The sequence below is a fragment of the Pseudonaja textilis genome, chromosome 2, assembly GCF_049901715.1.
Source record: "Pseudonaja textilis isolate UNSWEBS1 chromosome 2, rPseTex1.2, whole genome shotgun sequence".
Taxonomy (NCBI): domain Eukaryota; kingdom Metazoa; phylum Chordata; class Lepidosauria; order Squamata; family Elapidae; genus Pseudonaja; species Pseudonaja textilis.
The window spans coordinates 216636149-216659298 of record NC_141991.1 but is presented as its reverse complement, the minus strand read 5'-3'; the positions used below and the strand labels follow the sequence as shown (position 1 = coordinate 216659298).

At 36.6% G+C, this 23150-nt stretch overlaps 1 protein-coding gene across 4 annotated transcripts in view; it reads left to right on the top strand.

Moving 5' to 3' along the window:
* The first annotated feature begins 759 nt into the window (after positions 1-759).
* Positions 760-23150, top strand: part of FAM81B (family with sequence similarity 81 member B) — a 40322-nt gene continuing 17931 nt past the window's right edge. For 2 of the 4 annotated variants that reach the window (XM_087927037.1, XM_087927040.1), the window contains exons 1-2: positions 775-912; positions 5166-5227. In XM_087927037.1, the coding sequence (XP_087783163.1) occupies positions 5184-5227 (44 nt within the window). In that variant the 5' untranslated portion in view covers positions 775-912; positions 5166-5183. Of the gene's footprint in view, positions 913-2654; positions 2729-5165; positions 5228-23150 lie in introns of those variants that run through there. The other 2 variants (XM_087927038.1, XM_087927039.1) reach the window with 2 other exon arrangements.

The window sequence follows — 23150 nt, the reverse complement described above, 5'->3', positions numbered from 1 at the left end:
CTGATAATGAATAAAGATAGTGCTAAAATTTGGTTGCTGCTACAAATCAAAGCATTCAACTGAAAAAGAGACAAGTAATGAGAATTTGATGAACTTCCTTTTTTTCCCTTCCCATTTTATAACCTACCCTTGGCCATTGTACTGTTTCCAATTATTATTTCTATTGGTGCTAGATTTCTGCATATCAGAAATCTTGTTTTTATTGTATCTAAACCTGTTGCAATAGCAGGAGCTGTATTATCCTCAGTATACTGAATAATCAGCTACCCTAGTCACTAGAACTTCATAAGTAGGCTAGTAGGAGCAGTGGCAAACCTTCTTTTCCAGCCTGCCCAGATAAACGTGTAATTTCAGCTGTAATCCACAGGAGATAAATGCACAAAAATACACACAACTCCACTCTATTATAATATGTATATGTATAATATAATATACCTTGTGTAGGTTTCTATTATTAAAAGAGAAAGAGAGAAGGTGCTTCTAGCAGTATGGCTTAGTAGGATGCCATAGAAATTTCCTTCCTAGAATACCGAATCATTTCTCTATTATTTAGAATGATATAATGATGGTGGATCTATCTAGCCTCAGGGATGAAAGCAACTGTGTGCCAGAAGAGTGTGCCAGCTCCAGAGGAGCAAAATTCAGAACACAGAATTAAAAGCAAATATACAGTCACTCATACTTTGGGAGGAGCTCTTAGCTTTCCTTCCTACTTCTGGGACTGAAAGTAGGCATTCTGGTTGCCTAGAGACATAAAATAAACAAAAGGAGTTTAGTAACAGTGCTAGGTGCTGTGGAATCTATCTGCGGCCTTTCATGATAAATGGGGGGAAAAACAAATCACACAGTTTTTCTTTCCTGAATTTCACCCAGAATGAAGTATGATAGGTCCTCTATCAAGTGTTCCAGCAGGTATTGCTCATTTTTTAATAACATTTTAACAGCTTCCTAGCAATTGAGAAGAATACTAGAGTGGACATTCATCTTAGATTCAGTTGAAATATAAAGGGCTTTTTTTTCCCGGCTTTGATTTAGGCTTTTCGGAAAGTATTATTGTGCCTGATTTATAGCTTTCTACAAAACTAAATATTAAAATCAAAATACAATCTCATTTCCCTTTTCTAATAGAATTGCTGATATGGGATGCTTTCAGAGGCCTTGAAATACCACAGTAATCTATAGAAGAGATTATAATTGAATTAGGCTACTGAATGCCAAATATATTCTAATGTTTGATGAAAAGGTATTAGAACATAATGATATAAAATTAAATTCATTTGATTGTGTTTGAATTGCTTTTCCATTTGGTTTCGTTGTGCTAAATTACATTAATCGTGTTTCAGAAAATTGTGTGTGTAACTGAACAAGGCAATTTATTTTATTTTATCCTAAGAAACTAGAATTTCGAGTTGCCTTTTAATTGTTTTGAGCATGTTCCTCCCAGAGAACTGTTGATGAAATATTGAATGAAGACTTGACTGTATGTATACTTGGCTAACTTGTTGAAAATATATTTTTTAATTTTTTTTGTAATTGTTTGCATCAATGGTATTAGAAATATTAATAAATTAGTATTATGATCTTAATCAATGCATTGCAGAATTAAGGCCTCATTACTAAATATTATGGTCCATAATCTAACATGGTGCTCCAGTGCATGTTGGCAAATAGATATTTTTCAATTTTCCAATCTAGGACTAAGAGAAAATGTCTGTACCAATGGTAACCTATAATGCTGGTTAACCACTAATTTGAAAGAGTTTGTCTCTACAATAATATTTTAAGAATATAAATTCCATGGAAACAAGCAAACATCTAAAGCTTAATTTCTCCTCTTTCAACATGAACCAATAATTTCCAATATTGAAATGCAAAAAGAAGTCCCATTAAGGGCTAACCATCAGTAAGAGATGTAAGAGAACCAGTTTTGCATGAGGGTGTTGCCCCAGAAAGCAGGAGTTCATTGTCTCAACTCATCTCACCTCACAAGGTTGTTGTTGTAGAAATAGGAGACATAAATATTAGGTATATTCATCCCCATGAATTGCACAAAATATACATTAAAAAGGCCAGATAAAAATATAATAATAAGACCCACATTGGTATAATGGTTAAGGTGGTGGTCAGGATGCTGAGAGTTCTAGACCAGAGGCATCAAACTTGCAACCCACGGGCCAGATGCATCACGCACTGGCCATGACCACCCCCATATTAGCAAAGGGGGAAAAGTTGCAATACATCATGTGACGACATTAGTTTGACACCCCTGTTCTAGACCATCCTTAGGTAATTGAGTGATCTTGGGCCAGTCATTCTGATTAAAGCCCTACCACTTCTGAAAATCTTGTCAAGAAAACTTCAGAGATAGTCCAGGAAGTTGCCAGGAATCAACTGGCATAAGAACCAAAAAATGAATGAAAAATTAAAAATTATCTTTGGATCATGCTGTGCTTAAATTCCTTGCATTCTGTATCACCAGATAAGCAAGTTATATCTTCTGGGAGTTACAATATGGTATCATCTGGAGGATCACAATTAAATACCACTACAATAGTATGTTTTACTAGACAGGTTCCCAAATTTCATCACAAATCATAAAAATGGAATGTTGACTTCATGACATCACCAAGGAAACAACGATGCCAGTTTTAAGCATCTTTCAGAACTGGATAACAGTCACATTCGCAAGAATTGTTAGACTAATAGACATAGCTCTCTTTAGTCTGAGGTAAGATAGTTAAGTTACCTCATATTGTTCATGGAATTTTAAATTTCTGCTACTTATGATTGTCAGGTTTTCCAATGAGATTAATTAATTTGATATTTCTCTTATTAATGTTTCTGTAGAAGACAACCAATAGGTAGTCACTAGTCATAATCCTGTATATGGTTTTTGTTATTTTTAATATTGTTAGCCATTCAGAGTTATGTATTTGATATGGGTGGTCATATAATCTAATAAATAAAAATAAATAATGTAATGTGAAAGGCAACAGTTCTAAGAAAAATGCTAGTTATATGTAAAGTTTCTGGTACATTGATCATTCAATCATTAGCAATAATGTTATTGCTAGTTATATAATTTATTTTATAATAAATGGTACAAACAATTACATTAATGATGAAAAATTGGAGCAGGTAGGTAAGTGTCACTAACATGGCAGAAAGTTGATTAAATATGGGAAAATAATAGAACAATTTCTAAGATACAAAAATGTTGCTAAAAGTGGGTAGTATTATATCTGAAGGGATAAATTAATATTTGCTGGGGGGAAAGGAAAATATGAGTTGGCTTCATGAAGGGATGCATAAAAGTTGAATGTAGTGTGACTAGGGCACCTATGAGGGGTGTGTGTGTGCCTGTGTGTCTGTCTGTATGTGTGGAGTATTATAAGACAAGAAGAGATAAGGTCAAATGTCTCCTGAGTGAATATGGATTGAAAATAATAGTGATTGACCAATATAAAAGAAGTAGAGGTGATTCATCATAAAGGGAGAATCACTAACATATATGAATGAAGAGTGAATGAGTAGAAAATAAGGGAAAGACTGAGGAAGTTGTGTGTCAATGGAACTGGAAGAGTTCAGTTGAAAGATATAAAACAATGTACAGTATACAGATGGTTAAAGCAACCATGGTTAACCAGGATAGAAAGTTTGGAAAAATATAATGAACGATGTTGGTTTAAATCAGTTTTAGCTATATATTTTTTTCCTTTTCCTTATATTGTGCCTCCAATTTCTTTATCTTACTATTACTGTTGTTCACAGACGTCATATAGCTGTGAGCAATAGCAGTAAGCCAACTCTGTAGGCCAATTCTGAGAACAGAATATTTGGAAGATGCCTTACAGCAATAAATCAAAACAACAAATAACAAACATTTCTAAACCTCTGCTCAGTAATCTGGCTGACCGAAGAGTCTCAGGTAGAAGTTTGGCTTGTCACATTCTACCTCTTTCTGTAGAGGTAGATCAAATTAGTAACTTCAAACTTTTGCCTACAAGAGTACAACCAATATCAATGAACAGCTATCAGGGCTATCTCTATCATTAGTACCTCAAGCCATAGATGCTAAGAAGTGATAGAAGCAATTACCTGTCACAAAAATTTCACGTAAGCTCGCTGGTCATTCTCTTATCTTAGAAGAGAGAAATGTATATACTGGATAGGGTTCTTGTATCTTGATGAATGGTGCTACCCACTACTAATTTCACTCATTTAAATTTTCTCCCACTTGGATTAGAAACACCAAAAAAAAAGTTCCTAAAGATATTTATGAAATGTTTTCAACCAAGTTATTCAATAGCTAAAGAAGACATAGATCAAGATTTTTGTCAGTGTTGAAGTTCCATAACATAGGAATTTTATTTTATCAGATATTCTTTTCTCTCATGTTGTCTAAGATGTCTAAACTAAATCAAAAGAAGTTATTTGGTTACCCTAGAAGTTCAGTTTCATCAATTGGGTGGAATAAATACATTCCTTTACACTTTGCCAATTAACAACAAACTGCTCTGACTGAAAACAAAAAACTCAGGTGGCTAGTTTAGGAATCATGTTTCAGTTGTTAACTTATTATCAAATTGATAATTTTATGTGCTCAGATCAGGTTTCTTTTTCATTGCTTGAAGCAAATTCACAATTAAGAACATAGTTAGGAAGAATTAAAGTTCCACATGAAAGATCTTCACATATTGTCTTGTACCAGTAGTACTGTTTTCCTAGTCTGTACTCTGCATTGTAATGTCATCATGCTATACCATATAAAAAGATTTTAAAAGATTTCTTTGCCACTATAGAGAAGCAGTATTAAGAAGTTGTGCTGCTGGGTGAAAAGATCAAATTTTCCTTTCCTTTTTTTGAAATTAGTTGAATTTTAACATGAGTGTGAGCAAAATAATTATACTATGTATAATTATTACTGTATGTTAACATTAATAGTCTGTATTTGTAGTCTCACACCTGATTAGATAAATTCCAGTTATTGCCTTACTTGCTAACATTGACTGTGTTCTACATAAATAGAACTAAATATGATTAATATTCTTTATCTGATTTATTTTAAAATTTTTGCAAGCCATTTAATAATGTGACGTTTACTACCTTAATAGGTTACAATGATTAATTTAATGAATGTGAAAAAAATGTTTCTTTTATAACAGATAATACTTCAAATAAAAATGTCAACAGAGAACACTGCAGAGTTGGTTAAATACCTTGAGAAGTAAGTGAATCATATTCTAGCCTTTCAATGATCACAAGTTATAAGTATACTAAAACAAAAGCAAAGAAGAAAATTGGAAATATTAATGTTTTATTAACTGTGAATTATGATTAGCTAAACGATAATAATTTAAAAGTAGCACTTCTGACTTACATTAATAAATCTTTATTTAAACTAATCATAGTTGTGCTTCGCAAGTTGATTCGTTACAACTAGAAAACAAGTTTCTTATTTTCTCACAGCTGTGACCTGTGAGAAGAGTTATATTTGGTCCAAGCCTCAGGGAAGCTTCTTTGTAAAGCATTAAATTATGTCCTATGAGTAACCAGATTCCAGAATCACATACAACCCTGTAAGCTTCTTGTTTGTTTGTATCTCTGAGGAGCTAGTTTGGGCCACCAAACATTGGAAGCATAATTTCTGCCATTTTGAGGCAAGAAACATGTAAAAACATAGTTTTGACATTAAAAAGCTTATAAAACAAAAATTATTAAAGACTTATGTTTGAACTACATTAATTCCTTTACCATATGGCTTTCTTATGATGGCAGTTAAGAGCTTCATATTTTTTCTTGAGAATGCTGTCCAAAGGTTTTGGCAATTTAAGTAACTGCTCAAAGATAATATTTCCTTTTTTTTTTTTTTTGGCGTCTACTCCAGAACAAGTATTGGTAACCAAGGAAATTCCTTTACCCACAACAAAGTGTTTCTGGGGGTGTGGTGAAAAAAATAAAATGGCAACTTCCAGTTTTTTTATCTGTGTTGCACTATTATGGCTGCCCTTTTGACCAAATTGCATTTTGCAATAAATGTTTTCATGAACTTGCTCCAATATTAAATAATATATGAAAACTTCTCTTCAATTTTATTTTAATTCTTTTTTGGACAAAGGTCTTTCAGAGCTACTCAAATTTGTAACAACAATCACATTCCTTGTGATCTTTATTTATCCTAGCAGAAATAATTACATCTTGAACACATGTAATTAAAGTATGAATTTGGGAACACTAAGAAACACTTTCCACAAAATTTAGTGTTGAAAAAGGCTGGTACAGAAAGGATTAATCGCATCTGTTCAAAGATACATGGTGGTGAATGCAGGTGGGGGGGGATGAGCTGAGCTAAGTAAAGTACAAACTGCAAATGAATGAATAAGCAAATGGGTGCAAGATTGTTGTAATCATTATGAACATATTGGTATTGATTTGAGAAGGTCAGAAAGCCTAAAATATTTATCCTTGACTACAAAGACTCATGCAGCTTTTCGCTCCAATAGATGCTCCAGTATGTCTCTTAAGGAATACAGTGAATTAATACAAGTAAGTATTGGTTTTAACTAATGAAGAGATTACATGTTTATGAGCACCCCACCCCACACCCCCAGGTTAAGGACAAGTTCTGTTCCCAACTTTGCCTTTAGCCTGAATTTCTGAGTATGTAACTCAGAATTTGTATGTCTGTGGAAATTCTCAAGCATCCAGGTCATGATTGTCCCAAAAGTGCTTTTTCCAAAAGGCAACTGGACTTTCTGGGGTCTTTTTTTTGAACTGAAGAAACTTCTTGGGTGAGAAGTGAAACATTTTCAAAGTTAAAAAGCAAGAAAGTCCAGTTGCCTTTTGGAAAAAGCACCTTTGAGTTAGAATATATACTTACAAATGGACAGCCTATTACTAAAACTGGTGGACAGTGTTGTCTTTCCTCAAGCTAACAAATGTTGAAGCTGTGCAGTCCTTTTAGGAACCACTGAAAATAGGTTGTATATTAAACACATGCAGTCTCAGCAGTTCTTCTGCTTGAGGAAGAAAATGCTGTCCACAATTGTTACTGAAAGGCAGCCCGTTTGTATCAGATGTACTTAATCAATGGATTGCTTTGACTGAATTTCCATATGCATCTTGTAGACTTCAACTCCCAGAATTCCTCAGCCAGCCAACCTTAAGACTTGTGGACTTCAACTGTCAGAATTGTGGGCTTCAACTCTCAGAATTCTTCAGCCAGCCAACGTTAAACCATAGCTGAGGAAATCTAGGAGTTAAAGCCCACAACTCTTAAAGTTGCCAAGTGTGGAGACCCCTACAGTAGACAGTTCTTTTTTGAAGATGGTGAAGTAGAACCAGTGTTCATTTTCTTCAATCTTGCTGTGGTAGGAAAGTAACTCTGGGAAACCAGAGGGGCATCTGTTGGGCAGGATTTCATTGCTACTGAGCCATGTTATTCGGCCTTCCTACATCTGCTTAGAATGAAGTATGAGCACTTTGAATTAAGTCTCCTGGTATATATTTCTAAATGTAGTGAATTTTCATTACTGTGTTAAATCACCCAAGCAGCATAAATAATGTGGAGCCATGGTGATGCAGTAGTTAGAATGTAGTATTCATACTAATTCTGCCCACAGTCAGGAGTTCACACCTGACCAGCTCAAGGTTGACTCAGCCTTCCATTCTTCCAAGGTTGGTAAAATGAGGATCCAGATTATTGGGGGAAATATGCTGCCATTTGTAAATTGCTGTAAAGCACTATGGGGGCAGTATATAAGTCTAAGTGCTATTACTATTATCTGATTTAGAACCTGAGTAGAGTAAACCTGAGCTAGGATTTTATGGGGAAAACACTGAAAATTCCACAGATGTTTGCTAGAATGGTTAATTTTTAAAAAATCACAAAGAAGATTGTAACATGCTACTACTATGCTGACATTTGTAAATTGCTCAGAAAGTGCTATAAAGCACTATGGGGGCGGTATATAAGTCGAAGCGCTATTATTATTATCTGATTTAGAATCTGAGTAGAGCAGTGATGGCTAACCTTTCCGTCCTCGTGTGCCAAAAGTGTGCATGTGCTCATGCGCATGCACACATGTTTGCCAGAACCCATAAGGCAATGCACGCATGGGCAGCCCTGCACATGCCTGCACAACCCCCACACCGCACACATCTCTGCACATGCACATGTGATCCCCCCATGCGTGATGTGCATTTCTGCGCATGTGCGTGCATCTCCTGTATGCCCCCCACACATGTATGGCAGCTATCCGACGATCAGGTGGGCGGCACATGCCTGCGCAGTGGACCTGCTCTGGAATGACAGCTTGCGTGCCAGTGGAGATGGCTCTGCGTGCCACTTCTGGCATGCGTGCCATAGGTTCGCCATCACAGGAGTAGAGTAAACCTGTTGGGTATATGGATACACCAACCAGGTTTGGGTTGAATAAATATGTAAACCTAGTTTTAAGTGTTTTGTAGCTTTAAGCACAAGAAACTGCAATGTCATTGTGGGTGCGGTTGCAGGCAGCAATATAGGTAGGAAGGGAAACGTAATAGTCCGGCTTCTGGATGCACCTGGTTCTGTTCCTGGTCTGCTGCCTGCTGTTCTGGAACGTCTATCTGCTTACTTTTGGAGGCTACTGTGCCAGATACCATTTCAACTGAACACAAAGACTGTTTGCTTGGTGAGCTGAGGATTCAGCGTTGTCTTTGAGAGAAAGGTATCAGGAGGAGAAGATTTACAAGCAGATAAGGACATTGTATTTACTGTTAATGGACTTGATAACTGGATGGATATACTGGATAATGATATATGGACTGAATGACACTTCTTAATCTCTGTGTGAATAAAATAACTATTTTAAAACCACAAACAGTGTTTTTGTCTCCAGTGTGTGTATACTCTTGGGCCCACTCTCTCTCTCATTTGCCTGCCTGGCTGGACTGCTGCTGCATACTCTGCTTGGGGGTTTATCCCCAAACACTAACATTGGTTATGGGCCCAGCAGTGAGCACAGTCTAACTAACCAGGATATAGCAGTGAGAGTTGGTGGGAGTTGCACATTACTGTAAATACAAACTGTTTGTTAAATAGTTGTTTATCACAAGAGCAATGGCACAAGTAAATTTGCCACATCTGTCCATGATATCCAGACTAGATGGAACAAACTATGTTTCATGGTCAATGAAATGTAGTTTACTTCTACGAAGAGAAGGTTTGTGGAACATAATAACAAACCCACCAGATGTATCAAACTTAAATCCTAACGATGAAGAGGATTATAAACTGATACAAGATTATGAACGAAAGAATGAACAGGCTTTGTGCATCATAGCTCTCACCCTGTCTGACCAGCAACTCATTCATATCCGTGGAGTGGAAAATGCTGCAGACTGCTGGGATAATCTCAAAAGGATTTATGTTCGAGACAGTGTAGGAGCTCATATCAATCTTACACGGAAGCTGTTTAGAACACATCTTGAGAAGAATGGAGACATGTTAACTCATTTAAACTGTATGAAAAGCATTTTTCAAGAATTACAAGAAAAAGAGCTTATCTTTAATGAGTTGCAACAAGTATACATCATACTGTCTTCTTTGGATCGAAACTATGATGATTTTGTGACTGCATTAGAGGTGTTGCCAAAAGACAGTTTATCAGTAACTGAGATTACTGGCAGGCTATTAGAAGAAGCCAGAAGAAGGTTTGAACGTGACCAGCTGAGAGAAGATAAGCCTAATAAAGAAGAGAAATTATCTTCAAGGCTGGAAAGAAACCAGCTGTGTAAAGTAAAGCACCCGGAAGAAGAGAAGTTATCTTCAACGGCATATACAATTAAAAAGTGTTTTAATTGTGGAGGCAGAGGACATTTGGCAAGATTCTGCAGAAAAGAAAAAAACCAGAATGTAAAGAAGCCAAAGAAATCCTTTGAACTGGCCATGTTTAGCAATTGTGATATGAAGAATGATTTATGGGTGGTGGACAGTGGTGCATCCCACTGCATCACGAGAGATAAGACAAAGTTTATAAAAATGTCTACAAGCTCTCAACGTATATCACTTGCCAATGGTTGGCACCTCAAGGCCAAGAGTGAAGGTATTGCTTATTGTCCATGTTTAAACCAGAATATAAAAATGTTATATGTACCACAGTTAAAGATGAACTTACTTTCTGTAAGAGTATTAGATAAACTAGGATATGTAATCACATTTAAGAATAATAAGTGCATACTGGAAAGAGATAACAAAAAGGTAACTGCAGCTTTAAATGGAACATTATATGTCTTACATGATAGTAAGAAAGGGGAGGCACAGACTGTATTTAATAATATCAAGCCTCATGATGAATGTATCCATTTATTGCATAGACGTTTGGGGCATGTGAATTTTAAAATGCTAAAACGTACAGTAGAGTTATCTGAAGGAATAAGGTTAAAGCCCTGTGATAAGTATTTGCGTTGTAATGTCTGTTGTGAAGATAAGAGTAAAATAATGCCTGCAAATAGGCTAAATGGTTTCAAAACTAAAGAACCTTTAGAAGTAGTATTTGCAGACATTATAGGTCCAAAGAAACCCAGTATGGGGGGTGCTCGATATATACTGAGCATTATGGACCATTACTCTAGATATGGGTTTTGCTACCTAATGAAAAGCAAAACTGAAACATATCAACATTTCTTCAACTGGTTAAAGTTTGCTGAAAGAAAAACCAAACGGCAACTGATAACCCTGGTGACAGATAATGGTACAGAATTTGTTAACAGCAAATTCCAGAATAGATTAAAGGCAGCTGGAATAGCTCATAAGACATCTGCACCATACAGACCACACCACAATGCATATGTTGAAAGGCGAGGCCAAACTCTGCAGGCAATGACCCGTACTATGTTAACTGATTCTGGGTTACCTGATTCTTTGTGGGGGGAGGCCACAATGTGTGCTAATAATTTATTAAATAATGTGGTTAACTCAACTACTGGTGAAATACCATTCACCATGTGGCATGGCAGGAAGCCTGATCTGAGTTACCTGCACACATTTGGTGCACCAGCATGGGTGCATATCCCTACAAAACTCAGGCGTAAAGGGCAACACAGAGCTAAACAATTATTCTTCGTTGGTTACCAAGCTAACCATAGGGCATATAGATTTTGGGAGAAAGGCACATCTAAGGTGTTATGTAGTGCTAATGCCCAATTTCTAGAGCACGTAGGATGGGATAAGTTAGAACAGGATAGCAATAACGAGGTGATTATTGAATCACATAGAAATCCCATTAAGTATCCCTGTAACTTTAAAAATCAATGTAAAGGAAGAAGTACAGGAAGAAGTACAGCCCCTAGAGGAAGAAATAGCTGAAGATGAGGAACAGGTAGTAACTCAACCAAGCCCAGTAATACCCAGAAGGACTACACGTATTTCTAGACCGCCTGAAAGATACCAGGCTAATACAGTGTGCCAGGAAAATAGAATCCCAAATACTGTGGATGAGATTAAAAGATATCCTTCTAAAGAGAAAGAAAAGTGGTATGCAGCAATTAATAAGGAATTGAAATCATTGAAGGATATGAAGGTATATGAAAACGTGAGATTACCTAGTAATGAAAAACCCATTGGCTGCAAATGGATTTTTAAAATAAAAACAGATAAAGATGGAAACACAATCCATAAGGCAAGGTTAGTAGCCCAAGGCTTTAGACAAAGTGCAAAAGACTATGATGAAGTATTTGCACCTAGTCTGAAAGCAGCAACTTTAAGGGCAGCATTAGTGTGGGCAGCAAGCAAGCAATATATAGTTAACCATTTAGATGTGGAAACTGCTTACTTGCACGCTCCACTAAGACATACTGTTTATATGAAAAGGCCTAATGGATTTAAAGGAGACAATAATAATGATTGTTGGTTATTAAAGAAGAGCCTTTATGGTCTTAAACAATCGGGCTATGAATGGAACCAGTATATTGTAAAGGAACTGACCAATATAGGGTTTAAAGCTGGTTTAGCCGACCCATGTCTATTTAAGAGAGAAAAGAATGGGAAAATATCATTATTATTGTTGTTTACTGATGATATTGCTCTGATAACTAAGACTAATGATGAAGCAAATGAAATAATAACATCATTAGCCAAGAAGGTAAAAATCAAGCAATTAGGGGAGATAAAGAGATATCTAGGTTTAAATATACTGAAAACACAGAAAGGTTTTAAGATATCTCAAGAAGATAAGATATCTAAATTGCTAATAGATTATAAGATGGAACTTTGTAAGCCTGCAAAGACTCCAATGAGTCAGGATATTTGCAAAATGGATACACAAAGTCCCAAATGTGATAAGGAACTGTATCAATCTTTGATTGGTAGCTTATCATATATTAGCAATTGGTCAAGGCCAGATATTGCTTTTAGTATTAATCAGCTGGCACGACACAATAACGACCCGCTTCGATGTCACTGGATAGCATTGAAAAGAATCCTAAGATATCTTAAAGGAACATTACACCATGCACTGTATTTAGAACCAAAAGGTGATCTCATATTGAGTGCTTATGCGGATGCTAGTTTTGCAGCAGAAAGAGATACTAGAAAGTCGACTTCAGGAACAGCCATAATGCTGGGTAAGACATTAATAGGCTGGAAGTCTATAAGGCAACAGCATATAAGTTTGTCTACTATGGAGGCAGAATTCTCCTGTTTATCTTTATTGTGTACTGAGTTAATTATGTACAAACAAATGTTGAAGGATATGGGTATAACTGTAAACTACCCTATAGTTGTACATGAAGATAATCAGGCAGCAATTCAAATGGCCACTAATATTGCAGTTAAAACGAGAAGTAAACATACAGATTTGAGGTATCTTAATGTAAGACAATCTGTACAGAGTAAATTGATACAGCTAGAGTACTGCATGTCGGAGGACAATGTAGCTGATCATTTTACTAAAGCCCAAGGTGCCATTAAGCATCTAGAGAGTTGTGAAAAATATGGGTTTAGAATGTAAAGGCATTACATATTTATATCACCCAAAAGGGGAGAATGTTGGGTATATGGATACACCAACCAGGTTTGGGTTGAATAAATATGTAAACCTAGTTTTAAGTGTTTTGTAGCTTTAAGCACAAGAAACTGCAATGTCATTGTGGGTGCGGTTGCAGGCAGCAATATAGGTAGGAAGGGAAACGTAATAGTCCGGCTTCTGGATGCACCTGGTTCTGTTCCTGGTCTGCTGCCTGCTGTTCTGGAACGTCTATCTGCTTACTTTTGGAGGCTACTGTGCCAGATACCATTTCAACTGAACACAAAGACTGTTTGCTTGGTGAGCTGAGGATTCAGCGTTGTCTTTGAGAGAAAGGTATCAGGAGGAGAAGATTTACAAGCAGATAAGGACATTGTATTTACTGTTAATGGACTTGATAACTGGATGGATATACTGGATAATGATATATGGACTGAATGACACTTCTTAATCTCTGTGTGAATTAAATAACTATTTTAAAACCACAAACAGTGTTTTTGTCTCCAGTGTGTGTATACTCTTGGGCCCACTCTCTCTCTCATTTGCCTGCCTGGCTGGACTGCTGCTGCATACTCTGCTTGGGGGTTTATCCCCAAACACTAACAAAACCTGACTTAGGATTTTATGGGAAAAACACTGAAAATTCCACAAATGTTTGCTAGAATGGGAAATTTTTTAAAAATCACAAAGAAGATTGTAACAAGCTATTTTTCTAAATGCTGCCAAAACAAGCCATCAAGAATTGAATACAACTTGAGTGCATCTTTTATCTTTTTATTGCAAAGCAATATTTACCTTTTTACCATTAGATACAGGGCACCAGGGCCATGCTGCAATTACATCATTTAGTTTCTAGCTTCTAAGATCTTGGAACTGTGGATTCATGTATAATTAATTCCACAATTAAGTTAGGATCAAGCTGTTTGAAAAATGAATATAATTTAGCATTGTTCCTGTCAGTTTACAGACAGATTATGACTTATTTACAGAAGTCTATGTCATTTGAGAGCTACCACTAACCTTAATGACTGCTGTTAAAGACACAAGTCCTCAACACTATGGGCATTTCTATAACATTTGTCACTCCTATGATTTATTTTCCTTTGTGGATTTAAAAAGCAGATGCTGTTGCTGAGTTGTTTTTTTTAAATTGATTACTAAAAACATTTGCAGAAGCAATTTCTCTTCCAATTTTCAAGTGATTTCTTTAAGAGATCTCTCATATAATTATGAAGAGTGTAATATTTTGTATCTCTCATTCTTATTCTAGTGTTTATCTAGCTAATTTGATATTTTCACCATCAGGATAAAAGCAGGGGTGTCAAACTGGATTACTTCGAGGGCTGGATCAGCATTGTAGTTCTCCTTCACGGGCCAACACCTTTGCCAGCCAAAATGAGGCATGGTGGGTGTACTTGCCTGTTTTGGCTGGGAAAGTGCCACCCAGGTCAAAATTCAGGAGGCCATTCAGGCCAAAAATGGGCCCCGGAAGGCTATGCATGGGCCCCTGCACCCCATTTTGGCCGATAAAGGGCTGTAGGAGGCTGTCCAGGCTGCAAACGTGCCACACCCCATTTTGGCTGCCAGAGGCACCACCTTTGCTATTTAGAGGCTGGCCCCACGGGTCCTATTTAAGCATCCTTCTATTTTTCAGTAGTATATTAGTCAGTGTTACAGATATATCTATATTTAATTCCAAAGATGAACACCATTTTGTGAGCAGATAGCTAGGCCTTGGGTCCTGATGCCCAAATTCCAAATGTGTTTTCCAGGACAAACTTTTCCTATATAGTACCCACCATGTGTGCTGTTTTTTAAATGCTATGAATTTGTTCAATCTGAATTGGAATTTTGGTTGAACACAACTGGAGGTTCTGTTTGGAAAGATTCTTCTCAAGCCCTAAATATGTTTCATCAACATTTTTTCCAAGATATATTGTTATATTATAGAAGCTTTGTGGCTTTTATTGCTGCCAACTGATTTTAATCAGTTTAATTCCCACACTGGTGTAATTTTTAGGGAAAATACATGCTTGTGAAGCAAATGATTAATTTTCACCTCAGCGTACTACTAAAATCTCTCTCCTAGCTTGGAAGTTAAGGAAAAAATGCCTTCCATTGGTGTCAATAGTTGGAGAAAAATATTTCTCCCATTACAGGCAGAGACAACATCTTTAAGTTCAGACATGGAAGGCTTTATTGACAAGTGTGCTGTGGGAGAAAGAAATCCGGAACCATTTATCTTAGCATGGTAATATGGCTCCTATGTAAATGAGCTAGAACAATATATCATAGAACAAGGCAATTGAATAAGGAGCTGTGAATTTCTGTTACCTTGCTGTCTCTCCTCTTCCTTTCCTTTTCTTGCATCTTAATTTTTTCCTATTGAGTATGAAGACTAATAAAAAAAACAAAGCTAGTGTTTTCTGGGCAGTCCTGAGTTTTCTTCTAATACGAGTCTGACAGAAATTTTATAAATCAGGAAAAGATTAGCTTAATGAAAATGAAGAATGCATTTTTACTACCTTCCTAGAAGATAATGTACCATAATTTTAACATGATATCATTTTTGGATCAAAGTTTTGTATGGGTTTTGGAATGCTCCTTTTGCCATTTTTAGACTGCAAAAATGGCTGGAGTGTTGGAGGATTTTTTTTTTTTTACCATGGAAGGTTCCTGATGATGCCAGAGCTTGATTTAGGGTGATGGAGATGGTTAATGTCAACCAAATTTGGCAGAAAAGCAATACTTGCTTTACTTTGGAACCTAATACATTTATTTTAGGATATTGGGGAACAGAAGCCTATTAAGTAGCATCTTAATAAAATGCTGAACACATACATAAGAAAATAAAGGCAGAATTCGCTGTACATATTCAGTATTTATTCAACTGGGAGAGAAAACGCATCTACGGGCTGTGAATTTTTAAAAAAATACTGGATAAGTTTTAATCACAAAAAATGTCCTAACTTATTAGCATTTGATTTAATTCTGACATGGTGGTTGTCTTCAAGTATTTGAAGGACTTGCCATGTGGAAGTCAGAGCTGGCAGTTATTCAGAATTGTTCCAGAAGCCAGAATAAGAAGCAATGGTTCATAATACAAAGCAATAGGTTTTAGTTGGCCATTGTTATACAAGAAACAGTCCCAGAGGTGGCAATGTCTCTTTCACTGTAGGTTTCTAAACTGAAATTTGATGGACATATGTCAGGATTATTGTAATAACTGATTCCTGAACTGTGCAAGGGATTGGACCCAAAGATCTCTTAGTGTTCTTCCAACGTTCCATTCTCGGATTAAGACTTTAGTGGATAAATCCATACTATCTGGTCTTCATGTTTGAACAATTAATTTTGTTCACATTCAATCTGAATTTTATAAGCCTAATATGATCCCTCCCATTTTCATGTAGATTTGTCCAAAAGGAGAAATGAGATGGACCAGTGTGATTCATATCTGCAAACTGGACATACTTTTATTGTAGATCAGTTGACTCTTACTTTTGGCTGCATCCCATAGTTTTCTCTTGCAGCAGGAAAAAGAATATTCACCCCTTATGTTAGGTAAATGCTAGGAATGTAGTTTTGATTACCCTTTGATTTTCCCTAAATGGTTCCTGAAAACAGTTTATCCAAACTCAGCTTTGTAAAAAAAACAAAAACAAATTTTCATTGTATGGATGTTTTAATTCATTTTCTTGATGTCAAGTATTCAATGACATCCAGGGTTATTAGAGGGCAATGTTTATGAAGAATCTCCTTTCTTTCTTCCCCTTGCCATTTGTGAATGTGACCTTTCAGGTTGAGTTTAATGACAACTGCCTAAAGGGACAACACTTTAATTGCGGGGAGATGGAACTAGTGTACAGACATTTTGGTGAAAGGTTCATTGCATTATAGATCTCATTAGTGCTGATCATTCTGAAAACAAAAAGAACAAAATAATTCTAAGACAATTAATTTTTAAGACAGTCAAAACTATAAAACTTTTTTCAACCTTCTCTTTGATTGAGAGTACAATTTAGGTACCCCTGAATAATTTGCATTCACCAGACACAGTATAAAACCCCTGCCTTTTTCTAGCCAGAAAGAGAAGAAAAAACTCATTTTGAGCTCTTATTTTCATCAACAGCTGGAGCCACTTAAGGGAAGCTATGTAATTAAGAGTCCAGATCTATGTTATCTCACTTTCCAACACTTTGCAAGCTTTTCCTTTTTACAGAAAGAAACCTCTTTGCACCAAAGGTGCTTAGCATATTGGACATGCTATTGAGACTATGAAATGTGCAAAATGCCTGTTAGAGTTCTTCATTAAGTTGAACTTGTACTTATACCCAAAGAGAATGTACTTTCAAATAACTTTTCCCTTCCAGTCCATTTCCTCCTATTATCTTACACAAAGTTTCTGGTCATCTGAGACTAGATCAGAGAAAGGAACTGAATAACAATGTCCATCCTTGGAATTAATCTGAATCCCAGCTCCAGGTGAACCATAAATTTAGGATGCCAATAGTCACGTTGAAATGACACAGCCAAGAAGAATTGATGCCTTCCGTTATGCCCTTTCATGAGCATCTAGAGGCTCTGTCTATTACCAGTTCTTGAGAAATAGGAAAGTGTGACATCCTTATCAAAAAAAATTTACTACCGGTTATGTGGGCATGACTTGGTGGGGGTGGCAGGGGAAGGATACTGTAAAAACTCCAGTCAGAGGTGATATTTGCTGGTTCTACGAACTACTCACAATTTCTGCTACTGGTTCTCCAGAACTGGTCAGAACCTGCTGAATACTACCTCTGATCCTTATCCTTTCTGTTCTCCTCTCACTCCTAATCTATATGTATGTTACAATATAATATGAGTCTCTCTGTGTATTTTTCCACTGTCTCCTGCTGAACTCCTGACTTAAATGCTTTCACCAGTCTTTTTCCTCCTTGCCACTGTTTATCCAGATCGCTCAGAGAAAAGATTATATAGTGACCCTCTTTTCCTAAAAAACTGTAGTGTATATGTTGTTCCATTTCACCCAGGGATTATTTATTGCTATTGCCTTAGTAATGTTTTAAGTGCTATTCCCCACTGATTATTACTTTTTCCTCATTACTGTTTTCTACCAACTGTTACTTCCTCCACTGAGTGCTTTGTGGGTTTTTTGTGCTTTCATTGCTATTCTCCTAAGCTATTAGGGGAATATGTTTTAAGGGCTATTTTTTAAATTGGTTTGCAAAATAATATTTATATTATAAATCTTAGCTTGTGTAAAATAATGTGAGTATGCTTGGGGTAAAAGTCAGTTTTCATTGTACTGGTGGCATGCTGACCAAATTGTGCCATAACAGCTCAGTATTTTCTTTACTATGAGCAGGAAATATTATACATGGCATGAGTACACTAAAGCTGCTAATATGATCTCTAATTCTCTCATTTCTGAAAAAGCATTTTGTGAAAGTTTTGATTGAACGAAGTGAATATTTAAAGGCCCATTTGATAACAACTGAAATAACAACCACATTGTAACTTGGAATGTAAGATGAGTACATGGGGTAAAGAACATGAAATAATTAATGACTTCATAAAGAAAAATATTTCTGTTGTGGGCGTCTGGGAGAAGGATGCAATGGAGCTGAACAAAAGTGGTATGATCTAGTGGAGTGGAACTGATTAATATATGAAAGACATGAAGTTATAGATTTAATTATGTATGAAAGAGCTAAAACATTAGTACTTGCATAAATAACTACCGTTATTAGTACTTGCATAAATACGGCCTCCACCAATAGCATGTTTTCTAGGAATAAAATCAAATTAAGCCCCTCCCCCCAAATTTAGGCCTGGTTTAAAACATGCAAAATGGAGGGAAGGGTGGGGGGACTTGCCGTTAGGAGCGCCCCGCCGGCAGCAATTCCTCGCCACCAGCCTCTCCTAACGGGTGATCATGGTGAAGCGCAGAGAGCTCCCTACTCCCACCAAACACCTTTGCTGCAGATCCAAGACCTTTGGCACCTGCCGCTGTTGCTTTCCCTTCTGCCCATTCCGCTACCACGTTTGTAGCTGCAGCTTCCGTGTTTGGAGCTGCTGCCATGTTTGGAGCTGCCGCCGTGTTTGGAGTGGCAGAGGCGCTCCAAATGGCGGTGGTGCTCCAAACAGCGGCAGTGCTCCAAACACAGAAGCGGCAGCTCCAAATGTGGCAGCGGTGCTCCAAATGGCGGCGGCACTCCAAACACGGTGGCAGCTCCAAACATGGAAGCGGCAGCTCCAAATGTGGGGGCGGTGCTCCAAATGGCGGCGGCACTCCAAACACAGTGGCAGCTCCAAACACGAAAGCAGCAGCTCCAAATGTGGGGGTGATGCTTCAAATGGCGGCGGCACTCCAAACACGGCGGCAGCTCCAAACATGGAAGTGGCAGCTCCAAACATGGCTGCGGTGCTCCAAATGGCAGCGGCACTCCAAACACAGAAGCGGCAGCTCCAAACATGGTGGTGGTGCTCCAAATGGCAGCTGCACTCCAAACACAGAAGCGGCAGCTCCAAACGTGGCGGTGGAATGGGCAGAAGGGAAACCAACAGCAGCAAGCCCCAAAGGTTTTGGGTCTGCAGCAAAGGTGTTTGGTAGGAGTAGGGAGCTCTCTGTGCTTCACCATGATCACCCGTTAGGAGCAGCTGGTGGCAAGGCTGCCCGCGGGGCGCTCTAGATGAGGATGAAAGGGGGGGAATTAAGTCACCCCCGAAAAGACGGCCTAGCCGTTTTTTGGGGGCTCAAAAAAAAATAAGGCCCGGCCTTATTTTATGAGAAACACGGTATATATAGCACATACATATAAAAAGAAGAAACCCTAACAATTAACATTTCATGAAATGTTACAAAATAATTTTGAATAAGCTAAGTATATAAATTAAATTTTTTGCTATTGCCTTTGAAAAACTTGGGTGTTGGTCATTTAACAAGAATACTTCAATCTCTCCATCATGAGTGTTTATCAGACTCGAGATTGGGTGTATTGGCTCTGATCAAGAGGTATTTTAAAAAGGATGTGTGAAGCAGATTCAACCTCAGTATTCAAGCAAATACCTATAGGTAGTCCTCAGCTTACAACCACAGCTGACCCCGAGATTTCAGTTACTAAGCAAAACAGTTAAATAAAGGTTGCCCCATTTTACGATCTTTCTTGCCACAATTGTTAGGAAATCACTGCAGTTGTTAAGTTAATAAAATGGTTGTTAAGTGAATCTGGCTTCCCCAATGACTTTGTTTGTTTATTCATGTCAGAAGCATCACAATTAAAATAAAACATACTATATGACATAAAATTTAAAACATAAAATACAAAATTAAATATAAGATTACAAGATTAAATATATACGAGTTAAACAGCAACTAAGAACATTAATTGTGTTCTGTTGCGTGGCCATAAGGTCTTCAGGTGAGCAGGATACAAAGGACGGGTACGCATATGTGTTATTGTCTGCGTGTCACCACAATCGCAAAGGGGGCAGAAGCCACCAGATAGCCCCATTTGTTCTGAGTATCTTTGGATATTGTGGTACCCATGCACAGTCTATTCAGTGATTTCTATACTTCTCAGCTTTTGCCAGACCCAGGTGCCAGCTCCTTCATTGGATCTGTCCAATGTTGGTTCTTGTACCTTTCCATAGGTCCACTCTCTGCTTTTAAATTCTTTGAAGTCTTCTGTCAACCTAAGGAAACTGTAAGGAGCCTCTCTGATGAATGTGTGTTGTTAACACATTTGGGCATCCCCTGGGCAACAGTTTATAGCTGGCTAATCCTTTCAATCCAGAAGCATCCGAAGTGTAGTGAGGTCCCACCTGTGACCTTGTTTGTCAGAAAGTTGCAAAAGGTGATCAAATGACCCCTGGACACTGCAACCATTATAAATAGATGCAGTGTTTCCAAGCATTGGGATTTTGATCACATGACCACAGGAATACTGCAATGGTTGCAAGTGTAAAAGTGGTCATAAATCACTTTTTCAGTGTGTTATAACTTTGAATACTCACTAAGCAAATGGTTGTATAAATAATATAAAAGATCAGATATAGGTATCTATATGCTACCAAAACTCTCATGTCTGTAACCTTTAACTAGGCAAAACAGAGCATCCGAGTTGCCTTGAACTGCAAGACGGGCTGTAACATGATTGGACATCCGTATCTGAATACCTGTATTCAGTCTTCATAGGATTGTCGCTATTTTTATTTTAATGATGAAAAATACATCAAAATTTTTTAAAGAGTTTTGGTTCAAATGCCAAAAAACAATTAAAAAACAATTAAAAATGTCTTCTATTCTTTGCCAACAAAATAAGTATATAGCAGTTATTGAGCAATTTAAGTGTGAAAGGATTATAGAACAATTGCCTTGATCAATAGGAATCTAGTAGGCCTAAGCTGAAAGTTATAAATTAACTGACCATTTGTGATCTCACCATTTTATATGAGAACTTACTAACCTCATAAAGTTGCTATAAAATAAAGATAAAGCTCATGAACCAGAACATGCATATTAAAGAAGCTACATCAATTATTTAAAAGAATATAGTAAATCCTAATGGATTGCACTCAGAATCAGGCTGCCTTAAACTAATCTAAAGAAATCTCAGGATGATTTAAAAACTTTTCCACAGCTTCCCAAAGAAACACATTTTGTGTGCAGTTGCATAAACATAATTGCTGAGTAGGCAACTGCAAATACACTTCCCAAATGTGAACTTACTTTATGAAGAAAAGGTTTAATACAGGGAGTGAAGAATTAAGTTTTTAATGTCACAGCGAAACAAAGATAGATATGTATTTTTCTAGAGGCAAAATGGAAGATTACCTCTACATTCTTTGGGGTGAATATATTGCCAGCTATTATGGCTCAAGAATACATTTTGCTAGCTATTTAATCATAGCGTAATAATTTGCCATTTCTTTTTTTTTTAATAAAGTTTTATTTGGGTTTTCACACACACAAAATACAAGTAAAACATCTTTTTTGAAAATAGCATGGTCCCGGGTTACACTTCTTTATACAGACATAAACTCAATTTCATGCTCATTTTTCTGTTCTATTCCATATCTTATTACTATTCTGCATTTTCTTTTTAGTTTTTCCCCTCTTTTAATTTTCTCAATTGTGTTTTGATTATCTCATCTCAATTCAAATCATTATATTTGTACTTTTGTCTGTTCTGTTTCAATTTCATATTATCTTTTCTCATTAGACAAATTTTCTCCTGTAGTTACTAATTGGAGTATGACACCTTTATATCTTTTAATTTTATCCATTCAACTCTTATTTAAACTTCGATATATACCTTAAGGTTATGACCTTCAATATAATAAATAATACATAACTTCCAATCAAATTCTGCTTGGTACATTCTTATAATACATACTATATTCTTTTAAAAAAGGATTGTAAATATATGTAATTAAAACCCTCATTCCATTCCAATTCAGTTCTATCATTAATATTCATTAAAGTCTTAACATCTTTAACATTTCTTTTCAATTAAATATCATACTTCCTTAAAGACACGTATAATCTCCATACTTAATTTTTCTCTTCACATGTTTTATATTCATTTTGTTACATTTATTTATTAACAAGCATTCCACTAAGTTACAATAACTATTTTATCAAACATTTTAATCATATATTGTTTCATATTTTCTGAAATTATTTCTATTTCTAATATAACAATACTGTCTTATGTACCTTTGCAGAATTCCTTTTTCAATTTGATTTTCATCCATTATCTCTAAATTGGCCCTGTTTCTCTATATTTTGTTTCTGTCCTTTATAACTTCTTTTCCTTTCTTTCTTCCCTCTCTTCTTCTCCCTCCTCTTTTTACTCCCTTGTCTCTCTAATTCTAATTCTCTCTCCTGCATTTCCCTCTTCTGTTGCTTTCTGATTTTATATTTATTTTTCACTCTATTCTTTTTTGGGGTTGTTTTTCCCAATCTTAAACTTTCCATTCTCTTCCCCCCCACCTTTCCTTTTTTTCCCCACCTGAGACCACTTGTTCATTAAAGATGGCTTCTTCTTTGTCCCAATCTTCTCGTTCTGCAGGCATTTCTTGTTGTTTCTCACAGTTCCAAATCTCCATTTCCAAGAACTGAAATACGAAGCCAAAAGA